At 38.3% G+C, this 19,649-nt stretch overlaps 1 protein-coding gene across 1 annotated transcript in view; it reads right to left on the bottom strand.

Moving 5' to 3' along the window:
* Positions 1-19,649, bottom strand: part of fh (fumarate hydratase) — a 62,946-nt gene that overhangs the window by 35,035 nt on the left and 8,262 nt on the right. The window contains exons 2-7 of the mRNA XM_028820482.2: positions 16,727-16,861; positions 15,909-16,019; positions 11,483-11,659; positions 10,526-10,708; positions 10,106-10,271; positions 9,765-9,968 (exon numbers count right to left, since the gene is read on the bottom strand). Coding sequence (XP_028676315.1) covers positions 9,765-9,968; positions 10,106-10,271; positions 10,526-10,708; positions 11,483-11,659; positions 15,909-16,019; positions 16,727-16,861 — 976 coding nt within the window. The remainder of the gene's footprint in view (positions 1-9,764; positions 9,969-10,105; positions 10,272-10,525; positions 10,709-11,482; positions 11,660-15,908; positions 16,020-16,726; positions 16,862-19,649) is intronic.

Below are 19,649 nucleotides of genomic sequence, written 5' to 3'. Positions count from 1 at the left end.
CCTGGCCGGGAAATGGCCCCGGCAATCCATCACAGCAGCTATATATCTTATTTCACCAAATTTACAAATAGCTGTATTTCCAACAAAAAAATCTACTTTTACAGCAAATCGGACTACTAACAATTGCTCAAAAATGTGCACTCTAAGCTCATCGTAACCCACTGAAAAGGAGTAAAGCTGTACAAATTGCTCTGCAAAGCTGCCAGAGTCTTCACAAGCTAAACAAAGCTATATTTTTGAAATGGTGTTGCATGAACATAAAAACTGACAATGATTAGGGCAAATACCAAGTACACCATGTACTGCGTTGTAAAGATGATAATATTATTTGGATATAAGCACTACTCCAGACTTTCTTTGTGAGAGACATCATGCAGCACTATATTCATGGGATTTTATGGCCCAGTTACAGAAAGACTGGCAAAAATATACATAACTGGGCCAATCAAAATCACTTATTGTTGAGTTGAGTCATAGTGTATCCAAATGATAGAAAAATTTTAGTTCTCTTTTCTTGCGTACTTTAGCAAATATTGCAAAAGTGGAAAAACTTTAAAATATGTGGCTCCTGACAGTGATTCAGTTTCTTAAAGAATTCAGGAGTGATACCAAATAAAAAGCGCACTTGTATACATAATTAATAAACAATAAACTAAAACCACTCACGTGGTATTAAAAACAACTTAATGCAATATATTGCATCAAGTATTACATTTTCAGCATATTATGTGAACCAATACATATTTAAAGAAAATAGCAATCTGCTGGCTAGGCTTTTGCAAGACTGACACATTGAAAATGAATACCAAAACAAAAATCCTTTAATGCACAAAACTATCTTCAGGGAAGATGAATCGTTAAATTGAGCACTTAACCTCTGGGTTAATTGTAATACAAAAATGAACGCCAAAAAATGTTTCAAATATACAATTTATACATCTACCAGGCTGAGCGATGTACTCCTCAAAATCCACTGCATGGTCAGCAACCATGCTGAGCACAATCATCTAGATAGATAGATAGATACTTTATTTATCCCAAGGGGAAATTCACATACTCCAGCAGCAGCATAGTGATAAAAAAAAAATATTAAAGAGTGATAAAAATGCAGGTATAACAGACAATAAGTTTGTATAATGTTAACGTTTACCCCCCCAGGGGTGGAATTGAAGAGTCGCATAGTGTGGGGGAGGAACGATCTCCTCAGTCTGTCAGTGGAGCAGGACATTGACAGCAGTCTGTCGCTGAAGCTGCTCCTCTGTCTGGAGATGACACTGTTTAGTGGATGCAGTGGATTCTCTATGACTGACAGGAGCCTGCTGCGCGCCCGTTGCTCCGCCACAGATGTCAAACTGTCCAGCTCCGTGCCTACAATAGAGCCTGCCTTCCTCACCAGTTTGTCCAGGCGTGAGGCGTCCCACTTCTTTATGTTGCCTCCCCAGCACACCACCACGTAGAAGAGGGCGCTCGCCACAACTGTCTGATAGAACATCTGCAGCATCTTATTGCAGATGTTGAAAGACGCCAGCCTTCTAAGGAAGTATAGTCTGCTCTGTCCTCTCTTGCACAGAGCATCAGTATTGGCAGTCCAGTCCAATTTATCATCCAGCTGCACTCCCAGATATTTATAGGTCTGTACCCTCTGCACACAGTCACCTCTGATGATCACGGGGTCCATGAGAGGCCTGGTTCTCCTAAAATCCACCACCAGCTCCTTGGTTTTACTGGTGTTCAGTTGTAGGTGGTTTGAGTCGCACCATTTAACAAAGTCCTTGATTAGGTTCCTATACTCCTCCTCCTGCCCACTCCTGATACAGCTCACGATAGCAGTGTCGTCAGCGAACTTTTGCACGTGGCAGGACTCCAAGTTGTATTGGAAGTCCGATGTATATAGGCTGAACAGGACCGGAGAAAGCACAGTCCCCTGCGGCGCTCCTGTGCTGCTGACCACAATGTCAGACCTGCAGTTCCCGAGACACACATACTGAGGTCTGTCTGTAAGATAGTCCACGATCCATGCCACCAGGTATGAATCTACTCCCATCTTTGGGACTGGGGTGATGCAAGATGTTTTCCAAAGCCTTGGGACTCTCCCCAGTTCCAGGCTCAGGTTGAAGATGCACTGTAGGAGGACTCCCCAGCTCCAACGCACAGGCCTTCAGAAGTCATGGCGATACTCCATCTGGACCCACTGCTTTGCTGGCACGAAGTCTCCTCAGCTCTCTGCTTACCTGGGCAGCTGTAATTGTGGGTGGGGAGAAACTCTCTCTTATGCTGGTATCAGCATCAGCAGAAGAATGGGTGGAGGGCGAAGTACTCGGAGAAGAGAGTGGGTTAGGGTGGTCAAACCTGTTAAAGAAGTTGTTCATCTGGTTTGATGTCTCCATGTCTCTCTTGATGGTGGCACCCCGCTTCGAGCTGCAGCCAGTGATGATCTTCATCCCATCCCACACTTCCTTCATGCTGTTATTCTGCTTCTTCTGCTCCAGCTTTCTCCTATACTGCTCCTTCGCTGCCGTGAGCTAGAGTTCCTTCTGCACGCGCTTGAGCTCATGCTGATCACCGCCTTTAAAAACCCTTTTCTTCTGGTTCAAAAGGCCCTTGATGTCACTTGTAATCCATGGCTTGTTGTTAGCATAGCAGCTTACTGTTCTTACTGGAACTACAATGTCCATACAGAAGTTGATGTAGTCAGTAGTGCAGTCAACAACCTCCTCAATGTTCTCACTATGTGATCCCTGCAGGATATCCCAGTCCATAGTTCCATGTGAATTTCCCCCTGGGATTAATAAAGTATCTATCTATCTATCTATCTATCTAAGCAGTCTCTCAGAGCCTGCTCTGCCTCGGGGGACCACTTCCTGAATAAGCGTGTGGTTGTAGGTAGCACCCTCACTCTTGGTTTGTAGCGAGGCTGAAGCAGAACCAGGTTATGATCTGCTTTCCCAAGTGCAGGCAGTGGGGTGACGCTTTATGCGTCTTTAATGTTTGCATACAGTAGGTCAATAGTCCTATTTCCCCGGGTGTTACAATCCACATACTGGGAGAAGGCAGGTTTTAATGTTTTGTCCAGCATCACATGGTTAAAGTCTCCAGCGATTAGCACAAATGCCTCAGGGTGCTGCGTTTGTAGTTTAGCAACAGTGGAATGGATGATGTCACCCACTATCTCCACGTCTGCCCGAGGAGGGATGTAAACAATAACAACAATGACATGTCCAAACTCTCTGGGCAAGCAATAGGGATGCAGACTTACGGCCAACAGTTCGATGTCCTTGCAGCAAGTCCTTGTGGACATAGAGAGCGAGTCCTCCTCCTTTCTGCTTCCTGCAGGTATTTGTGTCTCTGTCCGCTCTAACTGTGCTAAACCCGGGTAGCTCCACATTAGCATCTGGGATGTTAGTTGTTAGCCACGTTTCACAAAAACACAACAAACTGCATTCTCTGTAGGTCCTGACATTTTTCACCAGCACAGCCAGTTCGTCGATCTTATTTGGTAGTGAGTTCACATTTCCCAGGATCACAGAAGGCACCGAAGGTTTGTATCGCCACTTTCTCGTTAGCCGCTTAGCTTTTAGTTTAGCGCCGGCTCTGCTGCCATGATACGACCTTCTTACCTCGTTGGGTAAATAGGGAACCACACCAGCACGAGCCTTTGTTCTCGGCGCTTGAAGTTGACTACCTGAATAGACAAGTCTTGTTGTGTAAAAATCCATGTCAGAGTAGTAAAAAGTAGTAAAAAGTGTCCAGGGAACGAGTCCACATAAAAAGTGATCAGTGAAATAGACAAAAATAGAGAAAAAGGTAGAAAGATAAAGTCATACATGCAGGGCCGGATTTTCCTATAGGCTAACTAGGCTTCAGCCTAGGGCCTCAAGATCAAGAGGGGCCTACATTCAAATTGTTAGCAAAATTTTATTATCTCTCATGTAATTTACAAACTTAAAAATGGAAGGTGAAAGGGCCTCATAAGTGGAATAGCCTAGGGCCTCTTTTCATATAAATCCGGCCCTGCATACATGGAGCTGCTGCTGGAAAGGCTGCCACTCGCGGTGGCACCTGAGTCTCTATCTGCATGCCCCAAACACAGAAAATATTTAATGCATTAAATCTCACACAACATAAAGCATTTTCTGCACTAACCTAATGAATATCCAAGGATGCTTTTGTTATATTGTTAGGAAACCTTTGAAGAATTGCTGCTATGAATGTTCTTATTTGTATGAGCTTCACCAAATAAGATTCCATGTGACTGATATGGTTACTGCAATGAAGTAATATACTGTAGTACAACAACTCACTGGTTTTGTAACTGTTGTTTTAAAATTGTTGTTTTTTCGAGGTACAAATATGTTGTCAATTACTATTATTTACTTTGTTTTTATGAGTTAACTTGCAATTTTACATTATAGGCTAAAAATTCTGAAATGTTTTTCTTTCAAGTCAAGTTTATTGTCTTATGTACACAGTATAATGAAATCCTTACTTGCATGTCTCCTCTGAGCCATTGACAAAAATACAATAAGAAAGTAAGACTGAACACATTACAAAGAACGCTGTATCTGCACAGCTTTCCTTTGGGTGCTTCAGTTTCCTCTCCAGTTTCCTCCCACGTACAAAGACATGTAAGTTAGGTGGACTAGCAATGCTAAATTGGTATCTGCTGTGTTTGTGTTTTTTCACCCTGTGATAGACTGGCGTCCTGTCAAGGGATTGTTCCTGCTTTAATCTTGATGCTTGCCGGGATTAACTTCAGGTTACCCATGACCCTGCTCCAGATATACAAAGTACACATATCATGCATAGTAATACACACACACACACACACATACAATTACCTGCAATTTGTGAATATTGTTGTAGAGGTTTGGCTGTTCAGCTACTGTCCCTGAATCTAGTCGTCTAAGTGCCAATGAACCTGGGTGTTTTGCCAAAAAGGAGACGTGAGAAAAGTGATGGTGCAGGACTGGCTGAAGTCTTTAATTACACTATTTGGACACTCAGTCCTCTGTACATCATGTACAGAAACAAAGAACTGATGAATTAGGTGGTATTGTATGCAATCACATGACGAGATGCCTGTTGTCAGTGATCAAAATGGCCACAGAAAACATTATGTTGGTCTGTAAGGACAAATGAAAAATTACATTATATTAGGTTTTACTTTGTGGTAATTTTGTGCAAATTGTTATAATGATTTACATAACCCATTTTTAGGCGTGTTTGCATATAATGCAAAAAAAGCACCATTGAGATCACCATGTCTGTCTGTCCCCAGAAAAAAAAAACTCAGCTCCTAGTGGACTGATTTCCAGTGAAATCTGCCACTCTTATTCTTTAAAGAAATTTGTCAAGAAAGTTTACATTTCAATGAGATATCAAGAATATAATGTGGTGTACAAAGTTTTCAAATTTCAAAGCCTCCCAATGAAAAGCACCTGTTAATTTGCAAACGTATTTATTATAATAAAACAGAAACAGTCTGTGCAAATTGAATTCAAATTAGTTTAACATTTCAAATTAACCTGTATTTTTTGCATATTTATATTTTCTTGTCTGACAGACTCCTGATGGCCAAACACATCCCCGATACAACTTAGTCAACCGCTGGGAGAGGTAAGCCCAATTGTGCTATGTTTGTAACTTGTTAATGTTTGCAGTTCAAAGCAATGTATATACTGTATTTCATTTGTAAATGACATTTTTTACAGTTCACCTTATTTGGCATGAAACAGATCAACTCCTGTTTTATTTACAGTGGTGTGAAAAACTATTTGCCCCCTTCCTGATTTCTTATTCTTTTGCATGTTTGTCACACAAAATGTTTCTGATCATCAAACACATTTAACCATTAGTCAAATATAACACAAGTAAACACAAAATGCAGTTTGTAAATGGTGGTTATTATTATTTAGGGAGAAAAAAAAATCCAAACCTACATGGCCCTGTGAGAAAAAGTAATTGCCCCCTGAACCTAATAACTGGTTGGGCCACCCTTAGCAGCAATAACTGCAATCAAGCGTTTGCGATAACTTGCAATGAGTCTTTTACAGCGCTCTGGAGGAATTTTGGCCCACTCATCTTTGCAAAATTGTTGTAATTCAGCTTTATTTGAGGGTTTTCTAGCATGAACCGCCTTTTTAAGGTCATGCCATAGCCATAGGTCAGGACTTTGACTAGGCCACTCCAAAGTCTTCATTTTGTTTTTCTTCAGCCATTCAGAGGTGGATTTGCTGGTGTGTTTTGGGTCATTGTCCTGTTGCAGCACCCAAGATCGCTTCAGCTTGAGTTGACGAACAGATGGCCGGACATTCTCCTTCAGGATTTTTTGGTAGACAGTAGAATTCATGGTTCCATCTATCACAGCAAGCCTTCCAGGTCCTGAAGCAGCAAAACAACCCCAGACCATCACACTACCACCACCATATTTTACTGTTGGTATGATGTTCTTTTTCTGAAATGCTGTGTTCCTTTTACGCCAGATGTAACGGGACATTTGCCTTCCAAAAAGTTCAACTTTTGTCTCATCAGTCCACAAGGTATTTTCCCAAAAGTCTTGGCAATCATTGAGATGTTTCTTAGCAAAATTGAGATGAGCCCTAATGTTCTTTTTGCTTAACAGTGGTTTACGTCTTGGAAATCTGCCATGCAGGCCGTTTTTGCCCAGTCTCTTTCTTATGGTGGAGTCGTGAACACTGACCTTAATTGAGGCAAGTGAGGCCTGCAGTTCTTTAGACGTTGTCCTGGGGTCTTTTGTGACCTCTCGGATGAGTCGTCTCTGCGCTTTTGGGGTAATTTTGGTCGGCCGGCCACTCCTGGGAAGGTTCACCACTGTTCCATGTTCTTGCCATTTGTGGATAATGGCTCTCACTGTGGTTCGCTGGAGTCCCAAAGCTTTAGAAATGGCTTTATAACCTTTACCAGACTGATAGATCTCAATTACTTCGGTTCTCATTTGTTCCTGAATTTCTTTGGATCTTGGCATGATGTCTAGCTTTTGAGGTGCTTTTGGTTTACTTCTCTGTGTCAGGCAGCTCCTATTTAAGTGATTTCTTGATTGAAACAGGTGTGGCAGTAATCAGGCCTGGGGGTGGCTACGGAAATTGAACTCAGGTGTGATACACCACAGTTAGGTTATTTTTTAACAAGGGGGCAATTACTTTTTCACACAGGGCCATGTAGGTTTGGATTTTTTTTCTCCCTAAATAATAAACACCATCATTTAAAAACTGCATTTTGTGTTTACTTGTGTTATATTTGACTAATGGTTAAATGTGTTTGATGATCAGAAACATTTTGTGTGACAAACATGCAAAAGAGTAAGAAATCAGGAAGGGGGCAAATAGTTTTTCACACCACTGTATATATATATATATATATATATATATATATATATACAGTATATGTTTGAAGATATCCTAGAGTTTAATTATATAGCCATGTTATTTTTTTTATCTATAAATAGATAGCTTTTATTATATACGCAAATCAAAATCTTTGCCAAAAGCAACCTACCAAACTTTCTTTTACGTAAAATACATCCATTTCTGAGATGATACTGGTTAGTCAGAATGTGGGTTTAGACAGACTCTAAAGTGTACACAAAAAAAGTCTAAAGATACTTGCCACTTGGTGAAAGGTACCCCTCGATTAAAATGTCACAAAAGAAATGGAATTTAGGCATTCATAAAATACATTCTACTTCAATGTGTGTCAAAAGTGCCAATCAGTTAACAATTATTCATGGTTCACATATATCTAATTTAAAATACACCCATGGCAAGATCCAGCCTGTGAGCAATTCAGTGTCATCAAGTGCATGCAACACTAGGCCACAAATTGTGACACTATCAAAGACTTAAACTATTTTGAGCAAAAATATATGTAACATTATGTGTCTCCGATACCCTTGGATTTAAAATAATACCCAATACTGTTATAGCAATATTTGGAGTAAATACCTGGAAGGATACAAGTATGCTTTAAAAAATTGGTTTTCATGTCCTGTAACTCACTGTGAGGACAACTGCTTTACTGGAAGAATGACAATCCACCATCTACCAGTGGCAAAGCAATGTTCTGTATTATTTCCTATTAGAAAAATAATTAATTAATTATTTCTCTCTTCAATAATCCATCCAGAATGTTTTCAAAACTCAGTAATTGTAAAGTAAACATGCTGGGCCTGTGGCCATTTGCTACTTGCTGTTGCATTCTATGCAAAAAATATTTTAGGTGGAGATCTGTAACCATATGACTCTCTTCGTTGGGTGGGGGATGAATGCAAATTTTCAGAGTGTCTTTGCAGCATACAGTATTACTGTATTTCCTATTTGGTTTTCACTGGACTTAGCAGTGTATTACTATTACTTTTTTATTTTTTTATTTATAAGAAAGGCAGGTTGCATCAGAAGATGAATACTGTTGCTGAGAACACAGTGGTGTGCTTTACTGGAGCAAATTGTATCAAAAATCCTGCCAATAAGGAAAACAAAAAGGAAAATCTGGGAATATGCACAGCATGCTGAGACAGAATAAACATTTGCATAAAACTTATTTGGTGGTGGATAGCATTGCCAGAGGTTGCATTTTGATCTAGCTCATTAATGTTTATATATGGATCCTCTCTGAATGGCATACTAATGGTAGCATTAGGTGTGAAGGTAACAACTCACTTGAAAAAAACATTAAGTTTGTAGTTATCACAAAGCACACCTCGGGGTATCTGGGGAAAAATCCCACCAAGACATGAATATGGAAACTGCACACTGGCTGGGCTGAGATTTGGATCCACCCTCCTGAAGCAATGAGGCAGCAGCACTACCCACTGCACCACACTGTCACTCATGAATAAAGTACTATTTATAATAATCTGCTGTTAAAGGCAGAAAATACAACAGAGACCAGAAACCCAGGTAAAAATCATCCCTTATCTAAAGGTTCAGCAAATACTGCTGTCTTATTAAGAAAGTATGCATCAAAAATGTCAATTATTCTATACTAGCAAAATACTCGTGCTTCGCAGCGGAGAAGTAGTGTGTTAAAGAAGTTATGAAAAAGAAAAGGAAACATTTCAAAAATAACGTAACATGATTGTCAATATAATTGTCGTAGACTTATTTTAGTATTGAGAGGGAATTTGATGATTGTAAAGAGTTTAATTTATGATTGTTAATGTTGTGTATGAGAAATGCACATTTTAGGGAGGGAGCCATCCACGTGGTAGGTGCGCAGACAGCAGCCATGCGGAAAAAGGAAGGCGGCCCTTGTGCGTCTCTGCCGTGAAATAAATCGTCTGTTAACGGAAATAAGGAATGAAACCGTCAAAAGGAGAGGTCGGTTCTGAAAGTTCCTTAAGGCATAATGGTGAGAATCGCCAAAAAGAAGACATTTTTCAAAAGTTCGTTACGGGGCACGGTGCAAAATGAAACATACTTGACATTTGTAAGTACAGTGTAAAGGATGAGCATGGGAAATGTGGGCTTCCTACGTATATTGGAAGTCGCAGAAATAGTGAGAAGTGGTTTCCCCTATCTATATATACAGTTTAGGGGGTACACCCATTTTCCCCCCCTTGGGTGTTGCAATAGGACATGAAACATACCTAACTTTTGTAAGTACACTGCAAGGAATGAGCATGCAAAATTTCAGCTTCCCATCTATATGGAAAGTGGGAGAATTAGTGATGAGTCAGTGAGGGCTTTGCCTTTTATATTTTATATATATGTATAGATAGATTACTGAAACCTTCGTATCAGGTTTACCTGGCATAATGCTACTTCCAGGTTCATTTTCAGGAAGGATGAGCTCTCCCAAACCACTGCGAGGTCCAGAACCAAGGAATCTAATATCATTGGCAATCTTCATTAGACTGCATGCAACTGTATTCATTGAACCACTCAGTTCCACTAAAGCATCATGAGCAGCCAGAGCTTCAAATTTGTTTGCTGCCGTCACAAATGGTAAGCCTGAAAAAAAATAAAATAAGTACTGTAGACCGAGTAATCAAACTGTAATTTTCAGTGCATTTTCATATTAATGTAGTTTAATAAATTGTTCCAAAAATCAAAATGATTTAAAACAGAAGGAAGAAGGCAGGCATTACCTGTAAGCTGGGCAACTCTAGCAGCTACTTTCTCTGCAAATCCAATGCGGGTGTTGAGGCCAGTACCAACTGCAGTACCCCCAGCTGCAAGTTCATATATTCTTGGCATGGAAGATTTTACTCTTTCTATGCTGTATTTAACTTGTTGCACATATCCACTAAACTCCTATTGGGGGAAAAAAATTACAAAAAATACTAACACACAATAAAATACTCATTTTAGTTGACCTTACATTACTTGTATCTATAAGACCTTCTTTTTAATTTAGTAGGATGCAATTCATATAAGGCTTAAACATATGATAAAAGTTATAAATAAAACTCTTAGACAACATGTCCATTTGGGACTGTTTCAAGACAATTAAAAAAATGATTCATGCTAATTTCTACAGTTTTTTTTTTGCCTAAACCATACTATACCTGTCCCAGAGAGAGAGGAACGGCATCCTGAGTATGAGTGCGTCCAATCTTAATGATATCTTTAAACTCTTTAGCTTTTGCCTCAAGCGCATTATGAAGCTTCTGTAACCCAGGCAACAGGACGTTGTGAACCTCTGTGGCAGCAGCAATGTGCATTGCCGTGGGGAAAGTGTCATTAGAGCTCTACAGCGGAAGTAGAAAAACAAAAAAAAAAGGGAAAATGAAGAAAAAGTCTGATGGTTCAAAACGAGCATGCAAAAAAATGAAAAAAGTAATAAGATAGCAGTGATCTATGATATTACTTATATTACAGGTGCATACTTTTGGCTGCCTAGGCACTTAACTATACAGTAACTCATTTAGCCTCAGTAGTGTAAACTAAAAAAAAAAGTAGAACAAGTCCCCAGATTTCTGTGTTTAGTAATGGAGAGTAAGGCAGTACAGCACAGCATGCAATCGACCTTACAGTTTTGCCTAATTTGAAATTAAAATTTATGCAAAAGGAATAGAAGACAAAAATTAATTAGATTAAATTAAAAGAAATTCAGATGGGTTCTTATTCTTTTTCTTGCATATTCAAAGTAAAAAGAAATAAAAAATGAGTGACAGTCACAAAAGTCATTTATATTTCAGATATAAGTAAAAGATCAATACCATTGTACTTCAGAATCATGTAAATAAATAAATGCTGCAACATTTTTTCTAGTGGTGGCATGAAATATTTTATGTTCTCCTTAGTTTTAACTGTGTATTTTGCTGTGCAGATTTACACATTTATTTTTCACTGCTTATTTTTATGCCCATATTTAGCATATACAAGTTTAATTGTGGTAAATCCTTAAAGAATGTAGTTATTCTACTCCATAATATAACCATTGCCAAAAAAGATACAGTACTATGAAAATAAAATTATAGTGATGCATTCTGGGAGACAGGATTTGTAACACATTTTAGTACCTGACTTTTGTTCACATGGTCATTGGGGTGTACTGGATCTTTGCTGCCAAGTTTACCTCCCAAAATCTCAATTGCTCTATTGCTGATAACTTCATTCACATTCATATTAGTCTGGGTTCCTGATCCTGTCTGCCACACGACCAAAGGAAAATGATCATCCAGTTTACCCGCAATGACCTAAAAAGAAAAAAAACTGAAAGATCACTTAAAAAACAAAACCGTCTTCAGGAAATCATGATGAGAATATGTACAATTGATAGGCATTTGCAAATTAATTCAGAAATATTTTGACCTTAGACAACTTTGTGAAAGTTACGAAAAATATAGTTACAGATAAAGTAACTATCAATGATATTAAATTCTTTTGTATTCATTTAAACCCATTTGGCAGGCAAAATTGTACCACAAAACAGACTGAAAACTATTAATAATAATTTGTTTCACACAGGTTGAGCTTTCATTTTTCACTAAGGCTAATTTATTCACATTAGGATTGTTGGGTACATATCCATCCCTGGCATCACTGTTTACACAATTGACAGTTACAGTTAGTCTAACATTTATGTTTCTAGGACATGGCAGAAAAAAACAAAAGCAACACAAATGAAGACAATGCAACCCCCCCCCCCCCCCTCCCACCCCCCACACACACAGCAAACCCAAGCAAAGATTCAAACTCTGTAAAACCTGGAACTGTAAAAAAGCATATTCATAACTAACGGCTGAGGCAATGTGTTGGTCTTCCTTAAATTCTCTTTATGGTACCGTCCATGATAACTATAGACTAGACATAAACAAATGACTTTTAAATATATTTTTGCAAAAGACAGCACAAATCATAATCTGCACAGAGACTGTGATAGACAAGTCTGAAAAGTGCAGAAAACATTTGCCTTAATTGGGTTCAGAAAAGGCAAATGACACTCTTTTTCACTTAAGGATTTTAAAATATGACTAGTCGTCCCCCGTGGCTCCACATGCATAGTAGTGAAACAGGACAGTGAGGAGGGCCCTACATGGCAATCCTCTCCTGACGTCACGTTTCTGTCTCGGATAAGCGCTAATATATAGCTCCTGCAAGCGAACTATGATTCTTAGAACAATAAGAGAAGCTGCAAAATCAACTGGAATTTTCAAGCAAATTATAGGAAAAAACCCAATCTAAATCCGTTAAGTAGTTCTCTCGGTCGCTAGCTAAACAGAGGTAAGGAACGACCCAAGGCTGGTGCCATCCCCACTCCCCTTGGCCCGCTGAGTGTCACTCTGATTTGTGCAAATAAATGAAGTGAACTATGATTCTTAGCGCAATGAGAGAATCACAAACTCAATTGCTTGAACATTGCAGATTATAGAAAAAAACGATCTAAATCCGTTAAATAGTTCTCTTGTGAAAAGCGGACAAACATGGAGACAGACAGACAAACAGACGTTGGATTTTTATATATAGAGAGATATTTAGCATTGTGAAAAAAGTACAGTAAATATTAATTCATTTTCACTAAACTTTTTCTGCTTAGAAAATTAAAGTATTTTTTCTTTAACAAGAAGAATAAATTATTGTTACATGTTAATTACATCTGAAATTTTAACTCTTTCTTAACAACGCAGAAACAATGCAATGATATTTAAAGATTTAATGAAATGGAGACATTACATAGACAGTGTATTGTTTGTAGTTAATCTCATTCTACAATATTTTCATTATAAAAGATCAGAATGAAGCTTATACAACTACAAAAGTATTCCAGCAATCTGCTGGGTGGCATAGTTATAGCTCCCAAAAAGCTCATGTTTTGAACACTGTTACATTATTAAAAATTGTTAGCAAACAACATCAGAAAAATGTATTAACAGGCTGCGTATAGGCATATTTTATCAGAATGTTTCATCATTAATGTTACCTATGAGCATCTGCATATACTGTAGCACAGTTAAATGATGAACACTAGTTTCAGAATTAAAAAAAGAAAAAATCCTGGATGCAATGACTTATTTTTTGCCTGATTACATGGATGGTTTACTTCATTCCACATAGAAAGTAGCATAAATGTAAAGCTTGACCTGCAAACTAACAGATCTATTAAAAGCAAAATGTGAGACCTTGCTTTATTTAGGTCAAATAGCTGTTCTTAGTGTATTTTTCTACTGTGCCTAATCATTGCATTTTTTACCATTAGTACTGTCATGCTGTCATCCCTACCCAATTCAAATGTTTTAACATATTTTACATTTTACTGTAATAATAGGAAAAAAGACATCACACTAATTGTGTGTTCAAAATGATCTTTTAATGAGAAATTTCAGCAGTTAAATTATCTTAGTAGCAACCTGTCTTCAATTTTTGTGAACATGAAAATAATTTGAGATGTGTTCTCTGCAAGCCTGCACAACTGTCTATCATTTTCTGTTAAAAACCCGAATGTATCTGTCACAGAACTGTAACGCTTTACAAAAAGCAAACTGTAACATATAAGTGGAACTGACATTTCTAAATTTGTAACCAAAATTTGTAACCAAATGTGTCCTGGTATGGACGAGCAACCCATCCAGCGCTGGTTGTTGCCTTAAGTTCAATGCTGCCGGAATGACCTTAAACTAAACTGGATAAGGAAAGTAGAAAAAGGATGGATGGATGGGTGGGTTTCTGTTTTCCCAAAATGGTTTGAATTTCCAGAGTCATTGCTTCCCTTAAAAACAACGTAGAGGACTTGAACGTTACACAATTCAGAAATGTGGGAAAAACACATTAAAGAAGAGTAATAACAATATCACAAAAAACTGATCTCTCTATTATAAAACAAAATCTTGGGAGGGAGACAAGGGAGACGAGACGTGATCTTCTCAGAAGACAATTTGACGTCCCGCGAGAGACACTTTAACTTCACGTGAGACAAGGCAGTGAGACAACATTTAAAACAAGCTCACGGACATCTAAACTGGCAGTTGTTGGAATGCTTTTGGCAGACACACTTCAAGAGCTCCCAGCTCTTAAAACAACGACAAGCAGAACACACACTTCGCCAGCAGCAGCAACCTAGCAGATGAACCGACCTTCAGCCCTCCCCACCCCATTCAAAACACGAGCGGCAGAGACGCAAAGTGGCAAAACGACAGCTGCTGTACGGGCTTTTAAATGATCGACGTGCAGCGTGACAAAGAGAACACGCAGCTCGCCAGCAGCAGCAGAAAAATGACAGCAGCTGATCCGACGGCATCTCCTTAGTATGCGTTCAGTCACCCCCCTTCGCAACGCAAGCAGCGTTATACGTCCTGCGAGAAAGAGATGTAACTGCGCCCGGGGCCGGAAATAAAGGACAAGTATTGTTTTTACAAAAGTTTTAAAGTAAAAGTGAAAATAATGCATATGTAACAATTCCCATGAAAATAATAATCTCTTTAAATTGTATATCCGGTAAACCAAACCCGGAGGTGGGCGAGTGAAGCGAGCAGGGGGCAGAGCCCCCTAGTTATCAATATATTTGAACAGTTATTCATCTGATAAACTAAAAAGTATATACAATATTTTGTGTTATCTATAAGAAAAAAAGACAAGTTGACATAAAAAAACAGCTTGATATGCTTGAAATGTGGGTGCCTCATTGTTTGGAAACTGGGCTGTGGACCAATGAATGAGAGGAACAGGCAAGGCTTCAGTTCAAAAGCTCAACTCCATGTTGAATGCATTTCCTCCAGGTGCGCTGCTCTGGGTTTTTTCAGGAGGATTAATTTAACAACATTTTAGCACAAAATGTATGTGTTTTACTTGTTACGAGCATATGACTGGATGACTTGATATGTGAATTTTGTAACACATGTACTACAAGATTTTTTTCATGTATGTTTTAATATTGTTTTCCGTGGTCCAGCATTGGTCTCCACAGATTAAATGGCTTAACTTGCTCAATTGGAATGATAACACCAGAAAGACATGGGTAACATATTTTTGGTGATCACTTATCTTGATATACTGTACATCCGAGAGGTCTGAACTGACGTAATGACTGAAAGAGTATCCAGGAGTGAATGAAGGAGTGTGTCTGTTAAAGTGTGTGAGGTGTTTGTTTATGGGGAGTGCAGTCTTTGTTACTGTGGGACCTGCTCCAAGAGTATTTCTTCTGTGTGATTTTTTTTTCCCCATTTCAAACAGTCAGAGGCATTAAATTATGAGCACCAAAGATAAAAGAAAATGCCAGGACCTAATTGTGGCAAACCCTTAGCAAGACTGTGCAGAAGAGAAGGAGATCTATTGCAAATTGCAATTCCTTCATTGCTGGGTAGCAGCCTGACATCAAAATAAAAGTAGGGCCTTGGTAAATAGTTTGGATGATTCTTTAGAAAGATCTGGATTTTTTTTTTTTTTTTTTTTTTTTACAAGACATGGCATTTACCCTGACTAGAAAGGATGTTCATTAGAAGCTTAACATACCTCATCAGCAGCCTTAACAATAGCTTCTGCAATCTTGGGGTCTAAGCCATAGTCCTTGTTGACTTCAGCTGCTGCTTTTTTCAGAATGCCAAAAGCCTTAATCACTTGGATCTGAAATGCATTAGAAGGGGAGTGATAAACAGTTAATTTGCAAAAGAATTGCATGTACTTGGTAAAACATAATTACACACAAGGGAATATCATATAATGGGCAGTACTAAAGCAATAAAATGTTATCTGACATAATAATACTGTGTGTGTGTCTTGTGTGCTCCACATTTGCAATGAAACTAACACCTTTAAAGTGATTTTTACACTGGATAATGCTTAATCAATGCTAACAAAGTCAAACCCCTTACTTAATATTAATGCCCTCAAAACTAAACACTAAGATCATTCAGTTTACTTAGATTTACAACAACGATTTAAAGGTAGTTTATAGAGCATACATTATATGTTCTTGTAAAAAAAAAAAACAACAAAAGATATTTTAGAAACTAAAACGGGTGCACAAAGCTCTGCAACACCTGAAACAAGGCATGAATGGGTACTCAACATACTGTAGAATTGAAATATGAACGCCTTTCAGTTTTTGCTAATTTGGAATCAGTAAAGCAAAAGTGTGGCCTAAAAAAGAACTTTGTTCAGCAAAGCAGTTGGGGTCCCACAGAGTTATCTGTGATTTCAATTGAATTTTAAAAACAAAGCAAGATTAAACACTGATATTAGGCAGATGGCTTCTGGAGCTGTTTGTCCAGTTTACAGATATGTGAAGATATAACGAAATGATACATTTTTTTAAAAAACTTTAAACTTACAGGCATCCTTTCTGTTACACCACCAATTTTAAAGTTCAGTGTAGATCTGACCGTCTGGGCACCATAATACTTGTCACTTGGCACTTGTAGTTCACCAAAAGTATCACGCTCAATTCTGAAAGTGGTAGAGCTTGCCTGTGTGAGGGGATAGAAAAATAAAGAAAGTACATATACACATACATAAAGCAATTCATAAATAAGAGTATTACACACTGAGACTACATTTGGGAAAGCAAAGAATGATCAGGCAGCTTTCAGAAGTCCAACTCAGAACCCTGCCCTTAGTCTTAATCCAAAAAGTGGAATGATTTTTGTATTTGTAGTCTACAAAGGTTACATTTAATTAATTTTATATAACTATACATTGGTGAGTGAGTGTGGTTGTGCACAAATATGAATTGTAATGGACTGTGGCACCATCCTTGTTTGCTTCCTGCCTTATGTCAACCAAGAGCTGCTGGAAGGGTAGAGACCTTAAACTGGATAATCAGGTTTAAAAAATAACGAATAAGAACAATATAACATTCTTTAATCTACTGAACCCAGTTCAGTGCTATGGAGGCTGGAGCTTATCACTGCAGCACTGCTTGCAAGGCAAGATGTCAGTAGAGCACAGGTAGGTGAAAATATAAACTGTTGCTATTTATGTTATTCACTTTATACTTTGTTTTCTGTCTGGGTTAACACATCTGTGTCTTTATGTGTCTATTAATTCCTTGAATGTACAGTGAACCCTTGACTTATGAACTCAATTCGTTCGCGAGGGCTGGTTGTAACTCAAGTTGGTTGTAAGTCAAGACTATTTTTCCCATAAGAAATAATGGAAATGCCCTTAATGTATTCTGAACCTCCCACAGCAACACTTACTTAACTTTTTTTTAATAAAAAAGGGCTGTATAATGTGCATAATTTACCGAAAACACCAATAATTTTTCTAATGTACTAACCAAAAAGTTATAAAAAGTGCCTAGCCTACCAGAAACAACAATTTCATACTGTACTCACCATTTAAGTTGACATCTTTGGCTTACAGGAAGGAAGGAGGAGGAGAATGAAATGGAAGGTGTTATTGTTTGGAAGGAGTTTCCTTATACAAATCTTTTCTTTGTAAAATTGTCGAGATGGTGGATTTCGACATGCTGTACATATTAGCGAGATCGGTCATACGAACGCCACTCTCATATTTCCACACAATTTCCTTCTTCATTTCGATTGTGATCGCTTTCTTTACCTTCGTTACCTTCTCTTCCTTCCTTAGCAATTATCGAAATAAATTATATAAATCACTGCACTGACCGAAATTACGTCCACAAACACATGTATCTGGGCTCCAACTGACGGTTACAAACGCTCTCGGCTGTTTGTTTACAATTGCACGAACATATACACGTGACCACATTTGGGTCGTAACGCAAGATGTTGGCCATAATTAAAAACAAAAATTTTGGTCATAAACCAAGTTGTTCGCATGTCAGGCTGGTCGTATATCAAGGGTCGACTGTATTTAGCAATCTGTAAAATCTATAGTTGCATTTTACTGAGATCTTGCTTAATTTATTGTGCATTTTGTGTCAAGAAATATAATAAAATGAACAGAAGAGCACCTCAGAAATGTATCAGACTTAAGGCAAAGTGTCTATCTAAAAGCCAGGTCACATTAGACAGCTTTCAAAGCAATTTTCAGTTGTAGCCTTCATTTACAAATCTTAACTAGTTGGAGGTAGTCAGCAGCATGATCCCATAATCCAGTCGCATAATATGACATGTACAGCAATTCACTCCAGCCTGTCTTCAACTATCCCCGACTAAATTAAACAGGTTTGATTTTTTCTTTAGTTGTATGGGTGGGCTCTGTGTGCATGAGAGCTGAGAATCAATGAATGCTTATCTGGTAGTACAATTCATATAATGCAGTGATAAGGAATAAGGAACACGGGAAGAGAAGCTTGCCTTTCTGATTTCTTGTGTATTTACAGGCCATGACAGATAGGGCAAAAAAAAAAAAAAATGGCTGAGACAGTGGCTGAACTAACTTCATATTGGCTGTCACAAAAAGGGGCAAGCACAACTGTTCTGGAAGGTAGGCATGCAATCACTAACTGTGAAATGCCCTTTGATTTTCTGTTATGTAAGCTGATTTGTTCCAGTGATGAGATCAGCAACGGAGTCGGCGAATCTGACACACCCAACGACTAGAAGTCACAAAAAGTGACATTGGCTTAAGAGACAGTGTGGCAGACACATGTGCTTCGCAAACTAATTTTCATATGTCAGAGAGTGTGTGTAAGTGTGCCCTGTGATGGATTTGCACCCTGTTCAGGATTAAAATTTAAGCACAAACCTGTTAAAGAGAAACCAGGATGGATGGATTAGTTGTCAACTGACCATAGTTCAACAATTAAATTAATGGACAGATATTGTTGGGTTCCACTTATGCTAATCAGTTTCAAATTACTATTTCCTGTCTGCTTAAAGTACTAGGGTGTTGTACCATGTTAGCCATTATGAATGTAGAGAAAAGCCAAGCAAAATGACACCTTTTATTGGCTAACTAAAAAGATTACAATATGCAAGCTTTCTTGCCTGAAGAAGGGGCCTGAGTTGCCTCGAAATCTTGCATATTATAATCTTTTTAGTTAGCCAATAAAAGGTGTCATTTTGCTTGGCTTTTCTCTACTGTCTGTTTAAACAAATCTGTGTCTATGTGTACTCAGCATGTAAATAGTAATTTGTAAAGTTTGTATTACCCTAGTGTTGTTTGAGGGAGGGTTCGAGTGGAAAGCTGACACTTACTTCCAGTACCGAGATCAAAATGCTTGTACCATACCATTTTAAATTTGTTATTTTTCCAAAACCAGTATACCCCGCAATCTTACTGCACTCACACAAGCCTAGTTTAGAATCACCAATGAACCAAACATGT

This window comes from Erpetoichthys calabaricus, chromosome 15 (assembly GCF_900747795.2).
Source record: "Erpetoichthys calabaricus chromosome 15, fErpCal1.3, whole genome shotgun sequence".
NCBI classification, from domain to species: Eukaryota; Metazoa; Chordata; class Cladistia; order Polypteriformes; family Polypteridae; genus Erpetoichthys; species Erpetoichthys calabaricus.
Note: the sequence above shows the minus strand (reverse complement) of the source record. Positions and strands in the feature narration are given on the sequence as shown.